At 44.2% G+C, this 14,351-nt stretch overlaps 1 protein-coding gene across 3 annotated transcripts in view; it reads left to right on the top strand.

Moving 5' to 3' along the window:
* Nucleotides 1-583: 583 nt before the first annotated feature.
* The window catches only part of MAP3K15 (mitogen-activated protein kinase kinase kinase 15), a 95,648-nt gene continuing 81,880 nt past the window's right edge, over nt 584-14,351 (top strand). For all 3 annotated transcript variants that reach the window (XM_074858681.1, XM_074858682.1, XM_074858683.1), the window contains exon 1: nt 584-1,081. In XM_074858681.1, coding sequence (XP_074714782.1) covers nt 769-1,081 — 313 coding nt within the window. In that variant the 5' untranslated portion in view covers nt 584-768. The remainder of the gene's footprint in view (nt 1,082-14,351) is intronic.

Here is a 14,351-nt window from a genome sequence, read left to right on the forward strand (position 1 = left end):
TGCCGTCAGCAGACCGACCCCCGGGTCACGGGGGGCGCCCTTGCTGGCGCAGCTCGGGAGGAGGGAGCCCCCCAAAACCCGGCCGGGGCTGAGCCGCCTCCTCAGGGCGGACGGCGGGGCAACGGCTCCCAACGGCCGCGCGCGGGGCGGGGCGGAGGCCCCTCACGGCAGTCCCGGGGGAAGGGGGGGGCGGTGGCAGCCGGACGCGGGGGTCCTCGCTGCACCCTGCTCGCCGTAACCTCCCCCCTGTAACCCCGGGGGGACCCGCGCGGGGCGCACGGTGCCACCGCGGGAACGGCAGCAGCCGCCGCGGCAGGACGGGCCACGCAGCGGGCGGCGCGCGGAGGCACCGCTCGCACGGCGAGGGGCGGGGGAGGGAAGGGATAAACGAGGCGCCCCGACGGTGCTACCTCCCGCCCGGCACCGCTTCGGTCGCGGAGGGAAGCGGAGTGTTTGTACCGGGAAGACACGGCAGAGCCGTCCGGCTGTGCCAACGAGGGCGGAGAAGCCGGGCTGTCCCGTCCCGTCCCGTCCGGGGAGGGCGGCGCTGCGCTCCGCTCCGCGGCGGTCGCCCTCACCTCGCCCCCGTGCCCGCCCGCCGGCCGAGGAGCGGTGCCGCCCGGCCGCAGCACCCAGCCGCGGAGGCGACGGGAGTGGGAGCCGCCTCACCCTGCGCCGCCGGAGTTTGCCCGATTGTTGGCGATGGGACGCGGCCCCGCCTGAGCACCTGCCGGCAGCCACCCGCTCCCCTCGGCCCTCGACGCCGCTATGGAGAGCCCCGCGGGCGGCAGCGCGGCGGCGGAGCCGACGCACCCCTCCGCGGAGCCGGAGCTGCCGGCCGCCGGCCCGGCCGAGGAGGCGGCGGAGGTCGGCGCGGCAGCCCCCCGGCCGCGCTGCCTGCGGGCCGTGTACGTGCTGAATGACCCTCCCAAGGCGGGCGCCGGGGCGCGGAGCCCCGAGGCCGGGGCGCGGCAGTGCCTGCTGCGGGCTTGCGAGGTCGAGGGGGCCCAGCTCGGCACGGTCAACTTCGGGGAGCTGGACTTCGGGGAGACGGCGGTGCTGGACACCTTCTACGACGCGGGTGAGCGGGCTGGGCTGAGGCGGGGCGGCGGGGAGGGGGCTCATGCTCGTCCCCGCCCGGCGCCACCTTCCCGGGGTGTGTGGGGTCACGGCGGGCCCAGGTGGGGAAGGGTCGGTGAAGGTGTGACCGATGTGGCCAGAGAGGAGGGGGAACGGGACTAAAGTGAGACTGCGAGGGGAGTCTTGAGAAGGGATGTGGAGACAGGAAAATGGCTGTGAGGGGAACCTCAGGTAATGGGAGCAAGAGCCTGGTCTTCAGGAGCATCCCGCACATGGAGGAGGTGTGAGAGAAAATTCAGGCCCTTATGCCAGCTCTTGCAGTCACCACGGTGTGTTACCCAGCAGGACTGTGGGTTCTACGGTACCAACCAAGCGTTAAGGTGTAGCAAAACTCTTGCTAGAGCGTTTTACTAAGAACTCTCTTCCAGCTCCCAGCCAGGTTGGGAGCTTAGAGCGAGACATAGCATGAAGACAGGCCAGCCAGAAACCTCTGGTCTGGCTTGGCCAGATACTTCATGTTCACTGCTCTAACTCTAGACCTGAACAGGGAAACTGGCTTGCATGCAGCCAGCAACAGAGTGATCCGGCATTGCTCAGAGCAAGGGAGTTAGAAGTGTGCCCTGAGGGGGAAGACTTATGAGTATTGCGGTCCTGTCCAAGTTCAAGCTGGTGACTGGTGTCCAATGGTTCTAAAGAAAGCTGCTGTACCTTTTCCACTCAAAAAACACCTGGTTTAGCACTATGGCAGAGAATTGTGAGGTTTTTGAGCAAGCAGAGGAAGCCCCCGGGTCAGTAGATATTAAAACTAATCAAGGTGAGTATGTGGACACGTTGCAGACAGACATACTTTTTCTCATATGCTGGCATTAGGAAACTGGGGGATTCACAGGCTCCAAAGATAGAAAGTACTGTTAAGTCCATGTTTAGTCTGTCTTTCACAAGAAGAACTTTGTTTTGCTCATGAGATGTGTTAAAGAATGCTTCTTAAAAGTTTAGTCTTATTTTAAATTCTCATATGATGATGAGTCCATTTCATCCCCTGATAAGTCACCCAAATATTGAGGAAGCTCACATCCTTTGTTGTTGTTGGTTTTTTTAACTTCCCAGTCAGGGGATTTTGTTACATCTCTGCTAGCAAGGTTGACAAGTGTGTAATAAATATATTCTTTGTGTGTATTAGTGCACAACCATGAACTAGCAATTTCTTTGTGTATCCCCAGTATTTTTGTAACCCTTCTGAGGGTAAGCATAATAGTGTACTCATCAATGCAAAGTTATTTCCATTTCTACTAATAGTCCTATTATGCACACACCCGCTCTGCATTGTACTGAGAGCTTGAGACAGTTATTTAAAATGTTAAGTTGCTGCATTCTGGAGTGAGTGCCTCTTGTCTGGAATGTGGCCTACCTTTGCAAACTTTTGCATTCAGGTCATCTTGTAGGACCAAGATAATTTTATCAGTGATTAATATCACTTTGTAATAGTAAAATGCCTTGGATACTTCTGCAACATTCTTATGTCCAGCACATGCTTTATATAATTTTTAGTATCCATTAAAAGCTTATTGAATAATTTTGAACCAGGAATTGTTACAAAGGAGACTGTTCAAAATAGTCTTTGTGTGGATTTCTTTCCAGCAGCAACATTTTGAGATCAGCCAGGGGAATAACTTTTTAATCTGTAATGTATGCCTTTATTTGGCACTTTTTGGTCAAAGCATCCTTTAATGATAAGTTACCTGTATTAAGAGAAACTTAATTGTATTAGCATGAGTCACTTTTATCAACCAGACCTGCAAACTGTCAAAAAGCAGAGACATTTATTTGTCTGTATATACTTTTTTGAAAACCATGCTGAATGTGTTAGTAGTATTTTAGCATTAATTCATTGTTAGGCATCTCAAATTAACTGCCTGAACTGCAATGTTACCCTGACAATGCAAGCATCCTTAATTAAAAAAAAAAAAAAATGCTGTTAAGTATAAAAGTTATTTTAATGAGGTATTTATGTTGCTCTTCTGTTGTTTTAATATTTTAGTAAGTAGCTCTTCTAGCATCAACATTTTTAATAGCTTTTTAATTCTTGTATTGCTCCAGTTACTGTCTCTTTTTTAACTGAACACCTCTGTAGTTCCCTTTTATCTTTTTTAAAAATAGTCAGGCTGTAATGACATTTGCCCCATCCTTTGGAGTTTTCCCAATTCCTGTGGTAGGTCTAAAATTGATGTTCAGAGAAATCCTCAGTCAGAACCTTTAAACTTCTGAAATCTAATGCTGGCACATTGAGGCGAAGTGTCTTTATCTTAGTACTTGCTGCTTCATTTCCTCCTACTACATGCTAGTGATGGGGAAATTTCTGGTTCCTTTAACAGTGTCATATGGAGTAATTGTATCTTCTTGCTTCCTTCTGCAAAGGGACAAAAAGTATCCATTGCACTTTTCACTTTTTTTTTTTTTTTAATTTATCTCTCTGGTATCAGCTAGCAGTAGACCTAAATTTCTTATTGGATTTTCATTACCATGGATTTTAATGTGCCACCTCTTTCAGCCCTCATTTTGTATACAATGATCTGTCATTGTTTCCTGAGAACTTTTGTTAACACCCATCTTGTTTTCTTACTCTGTGTTGTTTATTGATGGCTTCTCCCTTCCTCATGTTTTTGAATACCTATCAAGCCATTATCCAAAAATGCTGAATCTGATAATTGTTCATATACATGCAACATTCTTAATTCGCTACCCTGCAATTTCTTTAATCTTTGAAAAATCGGTCCTTTTTAATTTCTATATTTTATAGATACAGTTCATTGTTGCCATATTCTTTTTCCAGAATATTGGGATGGTTGGCATCTATTCAGTTCTTAACCAAGAACAACATTAAGAATGAGTTTTAATATGAGCAATCCTATGGCTCATGATGAACCTTCTATGTTAGGAAATTACTGTGTGTTTACTTCTAAAAAGAAAAGATCTAAAGAAGTTTTATTACTGCCTGTGTAAGATATTGAGCAGATGTTTCCCAGACTGAAGATATCTATTATAATGTATATTTACTTTCTGTACACCATGGGCAGAACCTTGAGAAGCCGTTCCTCTTGCTCTATTATGAGAGTGAGAATTCTTTAAAAGATGCCTGCCTGTAGCCATCTCTTGGTTTACTGGTTGGAACCTTAACCAGTAAGTATCTACTAATGCTTAAAGTGAGGTCCATCTCATTGTGGATAGTAACATGGGGTCTTTGTTAAAAGTGCTATCCATTTTCCCTTTTTCCCCACTCTACCTGAAATTGTAGCTGTTTACTTAAAGTCATAAGACACCCCCCAACCCACCCCCAAGCAAGCTTATCTATCTTATTTAGTATAAATCTATAATACAGTGATTCTTGGAATTGGTACCTTTGATGACAAAAGCAGCAAAATTTAAGGACAGAGTGCAAAGAAAAAGATTGACAGGAACCTCTTTTTCCTGTCTGCAGGCAGATTAGATGATTTTTCAGAAAACCGCTGAGAAGAGTGCTGCAAAACCACCTGTATTCCATAATAAGAGTATGACGTCTCTTTTCTCCTTGAGTGTACTCATTCCTGACTCCATCATTTGAAATCTTATCATGAATGGAAGTGTGACTTATGCCTTTAGTTAGTTATTGCAGACCAGCGGATAATGCAGAATGACCTTCATCTTAAGAAATCACTAAACTTTCTAAGATGCTTTGCTAAAGGGGAACTGCAGCATTTCCAAGAGCACACTTAGAACTAATTGTGAAATAAGGGTTTGATAACAGAGAGATGAGGTCTCTTGGCTCAGTCTGTGCTAGAAACAAGCTATCAACAAAGTAATGTATGTTATGCAGAAGTTGGTGATGGTATCTACCTAACAGAGAAGCAACAAAGATGCTCGCATATATTGACTGTATTTCTGGGAGGAAAGAGAGGCAATATTTTTAGACTGAAAGCCACAGATCCTAGGCATTAGTGTGAAGCTTTTTTGCATAAAGTAAAGCAATTTTACACAGCAACAGTGAGCCTAGGAGTTAACTGGGGATTTTTAAAATTCTTCAGAATTATCCCATGCAGGAAATCAAACTACAGGCACTGTAGTGCATCATAAGCAGCTTAAGAGACATAGTGAAAAGGTGAGCATGGCCTTGGTCAGTGACGTTACAGGTTGAGTGATTCAGCCTCTTTGTGCTCTTACCATAGCTGCGGAGAATCTTTCTGTTCTTGATGTACTAAGAAAGCAAACATGATGTCAAACTTAAATGTCTGACCTGTACCTATGGAAGGGTGATGCTAGATAGAAGGAGATGCAGCTTTTACTTGTCTACCTGAAACTTTATCAAGGCTTATTGCCTGAAGTGCCACAGTATTTGGCTACAGTGTTAAGTGAAGGAGTGGCCTCTATAGTTGTATGAGTTTTGGATGTTCCCGTTTTGGTTCTGTGAAATCCTGTTTCTGTAGTTGATCATCCTTTTACCTCATGAGGGATGTACAGCAATCTGTTTTGAGGCTTGGAATATTTCTTTGACCATTTGACCACAGCATTTAGAGATGACTGCAGTCACTGAAGTTGGCAGGATGAAGGTTGACTGAAAGACAAGCTAGAGAGACTGGAGTACTGAGGAATAAAGCTAAAAGTTTGCCTGAGAAAAATGAGTATTCCTCTGACAATCCAGGAAACTATGTCAGTTCATATGTGGAATATTTTGAAGACTGTTTCTGTTGTTTTGCTATGTATGGACTTCTCCAATCAACACCCTGCATGATAAGGCAGACCCAAAATACCTTATCTGATAAATGTCTCTGCAGCCCCACTGTCACTCAGAGCCTCCCAGACTTGGGAGGGGGCCCAGATGGAGACTGGAACATGGGTCCTCCCTACTTCTGTACCATAGTTGAACCATTCAACATAACCCTAATTTCTTGTCCCTGAATTTCTTTTTCTTAATAGAATGGTTTGGGTTGGAAGGGACCTTAAAGATCATTTAGTTCCAACCCCCCTGCCATGGGCAGGGACACCTTCCACTAGACCAGGTTTCTCAAAGCCCCGTCCAACCTGGCCTTGAACAATTCCAGGGAGGGAGCATGTTACACCATGAAGGAATCATCGTTGCCTGTACAGAGCTGCTTGCCCTGAAGCCCTCTGCCCTCTGAAGGCCAGTGTCCTCACTTCAGAATTGGCAGGGATGCTTCAACTTCTTCAGCCCAAAGGCTAGTATGTCAGGGTATGGTAAACATTTGTCACTAGTTTAAGCTAGTACACGGCATCGTAACTAGCGGAGCTGAGCTCGAGGCACATGCTTGTCTTGCAGACTCTGCTCCAGGCATTGTAATCTCTGACAGGAAGGTGAAAATGACAGCTGAGGGCAATAACTTCTTAAACTTCAACAAACCTTCCTACTGCGGTTTATCTTTGCCCCTGGGTGTGACAATGAACAGTGGGGAAGGGGTTAAGGGTTAGCTCTCTGATGCTTACCTCAGCGGGCAGGCTTTGCTGTTTTCCTGAGGAACATTTAATATTTTTCTTTCTTTTCCCCTGCAACGGGCTCAATGGCTAGGGGTGTATTTGCTTTAAATCTCAGGAGATGTATACACCACAGAATACAGAAACGTGAAGAGAAGCAAACCAACCATCTTCAGAAGGGGAAGGTGGTGGCTGAGAGGCTAAGGCTGCCTAGGTTGGATATTGTGCTGCTTTAATACTACAGCAGAGCTATCGGGGACCCCATCTTTTATCTCTGCATGGTACTGCACACCTTGTGTGACTACAGGTGTGTCCAGCAAAGCTCTGCATTGTGTGCCATTGAACTAAATATTTTGATAACAAGACCCTGTAATATACCAGTATTGTAATCCTTTTATATCCAATTGTGTGAGGTGAGTTTTAAGTGACAGTAGCAAGCCTGATTCAATCCATCAAGTCTATATGTTACTATGGTATGATACATCTCAGGTGCTGAGACGTGCATTACATTCAAGAGGTGTATTTTGCTTTAATGATACTAGTTGGGGTCTATTTCCAACATGAAGTCTTCTTGCAGAAATGCTTATTTGTGTTCAGAGGTTTGCATGCTTTTGCTCAACAGTAGAGAACAATAGTTTTTTATCTGTCACCTGTGGAAAATCTTTCTATTAACTTTGTTGCTTTTTCTGTGTGTAACCTGAAAGGCTTCACTTCGGTTCAACTTGCGTGTGTTCTATGTACTATATCCTTTACTGTCAGTTGAATAAGCTTAGAAGCATGCAAATAAATAACCATACATTGGTTATGCAAATGGTTCTGTGCCATGACTTTTGGATAAAAGAAAAAAAAATAGGAATGCACTTTTTTCCTGTTCTTTCCTCTGCATGAAACTTACTTGCACGAAACAAACCAACAATAACAAAACCAAAAAACAACCCAAACTACAACTTTCCATTTTCTTTGCTTGCCTTTCCTCCTGAGCTTAAACATTAAATCTGAGAAAGCGTCCCAGAATCTGACTGCGAACTCCGCGTCACTGGGTTTTGTAGCTGGGAACACTACATGTGTTTCTAGGTGTTGAATCAGCCGAGAAAGAATCTTCTCTCTAAAGATAATACAGATTGTTTGTGTTTCTGTTTTGTTTTATTTTACTCTGCAAGTAATATTTTTTCACCATATGATTAAAAGTCTTATTGATTCTCACTGAATAGACTTTGACAGAAGCTTTTATGCCCATTACAGCCATTACAAATGATGTAGAAAATGTGAACATTTAGAGTTATTCTGAAGAGATGAATGATTGTATCTATCTTGAGCTGCCTTTGATCTAAAGACTAATTGTTATCACACTTACAGCCCTTGAAAACGCTGCAGTTAGGGTGTTTTTTGTTTTATCTTGTTTTTTAAATATTGCTTAAATGTATTTTGGGAAGTGAAACTTTTCTGGAATTCTTCATTCTGATTGCTGATAGGAGAAAAACAAAGTGCTGACAGCATACCAGTCAGTGAATTCTAAAGGTTACATTTTTTTTTTGTTGTTGCTGTTTAGGAATGATATACAAACAGATTTTTCAATATAATTCCTAAGTTACTATGAGGGAATCTGCTGTGCCATTTGACCATGAGATGTTGGCAAGTTGATCATAGAATCATAGAATGGTTTGGGTTGGAAGTGACTTTAAAAATCATCTGGTTCCAACCCCCCTGCCATGGGCAGGGACACCTTCCACTAGACCAGGTTGCTCAAAGCCCCGTCCAGCCTGGCCTTGAACACTTCCAGGGACGGGCAGCCACAGCTTCTCTGGGCAACCTGTTCCAGTGCCTCATCACCCTCACAGTGAAGAATTTCTTCCTTATGTCTAATCTAAATCTACCCTCTTTCAGTTTAAAACCATTACCCCTTGTCCTATCACTACATTCCCTGATAAAGAGTCCCTCCCCATCTTTCCTGTAGGCCCCCTTTAAGTACCGGAAGGTCTCTATAACGTCTCACTGGAGCCTTCTCTTCTCCAGGCTGAACAACCCTAACTCTCTCAGCCTGTCTTCATAAGAAAGGTGCTCCAGGCCCCTGATCATCTTCATGGCCTCCTCTGGACCTTCTTGAGCTGGTCCATGCCCTTCTTCTGTTGGGGGCCTCAGAGCTGGATGCAGCAACTCCAGGTGGGGTCTCACAAGAGCGGAGTGGAGGGGGAGAATCCCCTCCCTCGACCTGCTGGCCACACTTCTCTTGATGCAGCCCAGGATACTGTTGGCTTTCTGGGCTGTGAGCGCACGTTGCTGGCTCATAGTCAGTTTTCCATCCACTATTACCCCCAAGTCCTTCCCTGCAGGGCTGCTCTCAATCCACTCATCGCCCAGCCTGTCTTTGTGCATGGGATTGCCCCGAACCGTGTGCAGGACCTTGCACTTGACCTTGTTGAACTTCATGAGGTTTGCATGGTCGTATCTCTCAAGCCTGTCCCGGTCCCTCTGGATGCCATCCCTTCCCTCCAGCATGTCGACTGCACCACACAGCTTGTTGTCATCAGCAAACTTGCTGAGGGTGCACTCAATCTCACTGTCCGTGTTGCCAACAAACATGTTAAACAGCGCTAGTTCCAATACCCACCCCTAAGGAATGCCACTCGTCACCCGTCTCCACTTGGACACCGAGATGCTGGCCACAACTCTGAGTGTGGCCATCCAGCTATTTCCTTATGCACTGAGTGGTCCATCCATCAAATCCACGTCTCTCCAATTGAGAGACAAGGATGTTGTGCAGGACAGTGTACAAAGCCTTGCACGAGTCTGGGTAGATGACATCAGTTGCTCTTCCCTTATCCATCAACGCTGTAACCCCATTGTAGAAGGCCACCAAATCTGCCAGGCATGATTTGCCCTTAGTGAAGCCATGTTGGCTGTCACCAGTCACCTCTCTGTTTTCCATGTGCCCTAGCATGGTTTCCCGGAGCATCTGCTTCGTGATCCTGGCAGGCACAGAGGTGAGACTGACTGGCCTGTAGTTCCCCAGGTCTTCTTTCTTTCCCTTTTTAAAAATGGGGGTTATGTTTCCCCTTTTCTAGTCAGTGGGAACTTCACCGGACTGCCACAACTTCTCAAATATGATGGAGAGTGGCTTAGCCACTTTATCTGCCAGTTCCCTCAGGACCCGTGGATGCATCTCATCAGGTCCCATGGACTTGTGCACCTTCGGGTTCCTTAGATGGTCTTGAACCTGATCTTCTCCTACAGTGGGCGGTTCTACATTCTCCCAGTCCCTGCCTTTGCCTTCTGTGACTTGGGCGATATGACTGGAGTCATTGAGTACCTCAGTCTTCTCCATATCCTGGGTAACCAGGTCTCCGTTTCTGTCAAGAGAGGGCCTGCGTTTTCCATATGTGGGTTCTACCCACAGATCTCTGTTTTTACGTTGTTGCATTTCAAGTTGACTCTTACTGATATCAGAGAGCTCCAGATAAGAAGCTGTATGTGAGGCTGATGGGCTTGAGACAACCAGGGTGGACACATGAGGCTGCTTATGTGGGAGCTTGGTTTCTGGCCACTCATCTCCTTTGCAGTGATTGCATGCTTGTTCAGTCTTGCTGTGCTGTGTGTAGCATTTTCTTCATAGGTTTAAGAATTGTTTCTATAAGACCTCAGTTCACAAAATTAAGTTTAAAAAAAAAAAAAGTATTTGCTTATGTGGGTTAATTACATTGCTTTAATTTCCATTCTCCCATAAAATAGGCAAATAATGATAGATATGTGGTAGCTTATTTTATGTTCTGCAATCATGTTCTGCTTTTATCTGTGTAATCATACATTGCTTTTTTAATCATCACATTACACTTGCATGTTAACAAATGTTGATGTACTCTCTAGTTAATAAGTACCTAATGTTCCTGGTTTGCAGCCATAGAAGCTTGAGGTAAAGCTCTTCTGATGTGTAAGGAGCTGGTGCAGAACTTGGGTGAGAACTCCAGACTTTTTGTCTTCCTCGATATTCTACTTATAAGATGGCCTCAAGCTCAAACTTACTGGCTGTCCACACTGGCTGCAAACCTGTGCTCAGATGATACCTGGGGGCATACTGCTACTTCGAGGCACATGGAGGAGCAGCCCCAGCAGTGGTGCTGCTTGGCCTAGCTGCTGCCTCTTGCCACTCCGCAGTGATGTTACATTAGGCAGGCAAGGTAGGTGTAGGGTCTTTCTTAGGAGGACTTCAACGTGGTTTGCCACCTGCAGGTGAAATTTGTGAACGTGGTAGGCTCTGTTTGCCTTGCACTTCAACATGGATGTGAATTGCTTTAGCCTCAGACTACCTTTGAACAGCAATGGGGGTGCCTGAGGCTGAGCCAAGAGAGGGAGTGCAGCTGTTGCTTTATCCTGCTCCCTGGCACAAGCTCACTATAAACAGTGTAGCTCTGGTCTCTGCTGAGGTCAGTGCAATTCAGCTGATGGGCCAAATGTGTCCCACAATATGATTTCACCCAGCCTGTCTTTTTTCTCCCAGGGGTGTTGCAAGTACCTTCACCTTTTCCTGGGAGGTTGGGGTGGCTATAGAGGCATGCCAGGAAGAAAAGCTGCATCACTGTAGTCTGCAAGGACCCAAAGCTGGGACATGAATTCTGATGCTTAAAAGTGTTGGATCACTGTGTCATGGTAAACTGTGCTTGCTTTTTTCATCCTTTGTAATATTCAGCCTGACAAGGTAAATGATTCTGCTGTGGTGTTCAGGGTGGTAGAACTGAAACTTTTCAGATATTTGCTGGTATAGCTTCTGAGCATTTAAACTTTGGTCTAAGTCAGTAGTTCAACAACAGTTATGCCTTGGAGCTCAAAGCCAAATATGATTCACAACTTCAAAAAATGTACTCCAGCTTTTACTACATTGAAAGTACATGATCCCAGCCTTGGTAAGCATGATCTTTCATTGACTGAAACGGACTATGATGACCGGCACAAATCCAGAACAGTACTGACACTGTTAAGACTATGTCCCTAGCTTGCTGCTGATCTGGGATGATATAGCTAAATCCAATATTAAGGGAAGTGCTCTAGTTTATCATAGCTGAACTTGGGTGCATATACTTGTGTCTACTGTAGTATATACTGCTTTTGTGCTTAAAGCAGTTTAAAAATTCTTCAAAATCTCTTTAAGAAACAAAAGGTAGTTGTAAATAGAATCATCTTGAAGTGCTTTTTAACTCTGCTTCATTCAGTATAATCTTTTTTCTTTAATTTTGTATCAAGTTATGGAAGGAAATGTCTAGACTCTCTGCTGTTTATGTTTTTTCTTCTCCTGCTTAGGAAAACATGCCTTCAGGCACAGAATTGTAGCTCAACTGCTGATGGTCATTGGCCTCTCAAGAATTTGAGAAATGTTGTTCACATAATATGTAAAGCTTTTGAAGTCTAAGCCCAAAACGCATTAGTTCTGGAAAACAAACAAAATCCCATGTAAGTCAGCATGATAATGAGCTTTCCCTAAAATTCTTCAGTTTCCTACTGGTGTCAGCAGTGCTTTCCTTGAGCTGTGGTACTCCACTGCCTCCAGGCCTGTCAAAAAAAAAAAAAAAAAAAAAAAAAAAGAATTACAGATTCATGAAACTGATTGTGGGGAAAATAACAGCGGAGTTACTTTGTTTACACTTGGGATGGTGGCTTATTTGCACTTGATTGCTATAGTCTCTCCTCCCCGCCCCCCCTGCTTTAAATTTGTTACAAATATTTAGTAGCTAGCTCAGCCAGTAGAAGTTGTATTGAATCAAGCGTCTTTGCATTAGCAGTCACAGAAGGGCTGCAGGTTTAATGCAGAAAAATACCTGCCCATAACAATTTCACTCAGGTGAGACTAGCTGCATTAACCTTCCTGTTGCTTTCCCTCACAGCAGTTGAAAAAAGAAAAAAAGATTTAATTTTTTGGTTTTTAATTCTGTTAATTTGTGTGTGTGTTGAGGGGAGAGATTTCTTGTTAGTTTTGCCTTTGCTCTGAGAGTGACAAGATGAAACTGGAGTTGGGAATTGGTAAATGTAAACAGTACAAGGCTGTATTCTATCTGTGTGTTGCTTTCTAACTGTGCTACAGCAGTCATCTCTGCTGCTCTAATCTTAGTCATAAAAATTTGCAGGAGAAAAGCTAATGTTTACAATGGCATTACTGTTTGGCACTAGGCTTCCTTACTTAGCAGAGCTTCTGTGTGCACAATCTTGTTTAACAGAGTAACTGTCTGCTTTTATCAGCATCATCTCTGTCTTTTGTGGGATTATTTGTTTCAGATATTTTCTTTGTAAACAGATGCTTGACATGCTTTAGTCTTTTCAAACCCAGTTTGAAAAAAGGACATGATTACCAAGCTCAAAGCCAGACATTGTACCTGTTTCCTACTACTGTTCATGGTCCTTAAGATAACTGACAAATTATGGTTTGTTGTCAGGTGAGGAGAGTATCTGAATCAGAAAGAAAGGAAGTCTGAAAATGGTTGAGATGGATTTTTTTGTTTTCATGGTAATTAAGTTTTCGAGTTGATAAACTTAACTTTTTGTTTATTGTAATAACTATAGAACAAAAATAAGTAAGTCTTCATATTGTTTCTGGAAAACCAGAAACTGCCTTGACTTTCTGGCTTGCAATCAAGGCACAAAAGAAAGCTTGAATATTTTAAAATTATTATTAGTAGTATTATTATTATTTTACCCTTTAATGCCTCTTCAGATTCCTTGTTTTGCAGTAATCATTGCCTCTGAGAAGATATAATACAACTTCTGAGAAGAATAACAAGTTAATTTCCTTAACTTTTGGTATTTTGGACAATCTTAAAGATGAATATTCAGAATTTAGGATCTTAAATCTAAACGTTCTTGCATACTGCCACCATGACACATTTGCAAGGTACAGATTAGCAATTTACTGTTGACCCTTTTCCTTCAATGACTTCAAATTTGACTTTCCACCTTATAGTCCCTGATAGGGGTAGCAGTTGCTATTCTATCCTGTCTGTTTAATAAATCTGTGGGGCCTCAGTTCTGACTATGGTAGTTGCTCAACCCTAACTTTGACTTGTGATTCATCAAAACTAATAAAGCTTTAAGGATTCGTGAAAAATGAATGCTGCAATATGTCAAACAGATCCCTTCTTTCTTCTGGAGCATATGCTGCTATTCATGAAAATATTCACTGTTGTCATACTCCCTGAACACTTTTAACAAATCCTTTGAAAAATATGCTGATCTAGTCTTGTCTTGCAAGCCTAATACTTAATTCTAGCTAGTGAACAGCAGTCAAACTCTAATTCCAAAGAAGGAAGCAGTAAATGCCCACTTCCAACAGCATTTGACATCATCTGATAGCCTGGGTGTCTCATAGTCATACTGCAGTCCAGAACACAGTAAACACGATGGTTTTAATGGTGCAGCGGCAGCCTTGTGACTGGCCTGGCCACAGATAAGAACTGTGCTGTAAAAGCACAGACCCTTGTTTCTGGCTTGGTCCAAAACTACATGGCGAGCTGTCAGAGCACTGACTCCCGGCATTCTCCAGCAGAATTCAGTGAATGTCCTTTCTTTGGAAGCAGCATAACGCAGGGAACTACATTGTCTTCTTTCATATCTTTGAGGTTGGTAATAAGAAAATCATGAGATGTACTCAGTTACCAAACAGCACCCCAGTGATGCTGATTTTTTACATACAAGCTGCCGCAGTTAATACCATTGCTGTGATTATGAGAACTTAATCTTTGCATGAAGGCTAGTCTAGTCAAGTGAAATCAGGCAATATCAGAACTGATGGGAAGATTCTGCTGATGTATGCTGAAGGTATATAGCCCATGTGT

This window comes from Strix uralensis, chromosome 2, assembly GCF_047716275.1.
Source record: "Strix uralensis isolate ZFMK-TIS-50842 chromosome 2, bStrUra1, whole genome shotgun sequence".
NCBI lineage: Eukaryota > Metazoa > Chordata > Aves > Strigiformes > Strigidae > Strix > Strix uralensis.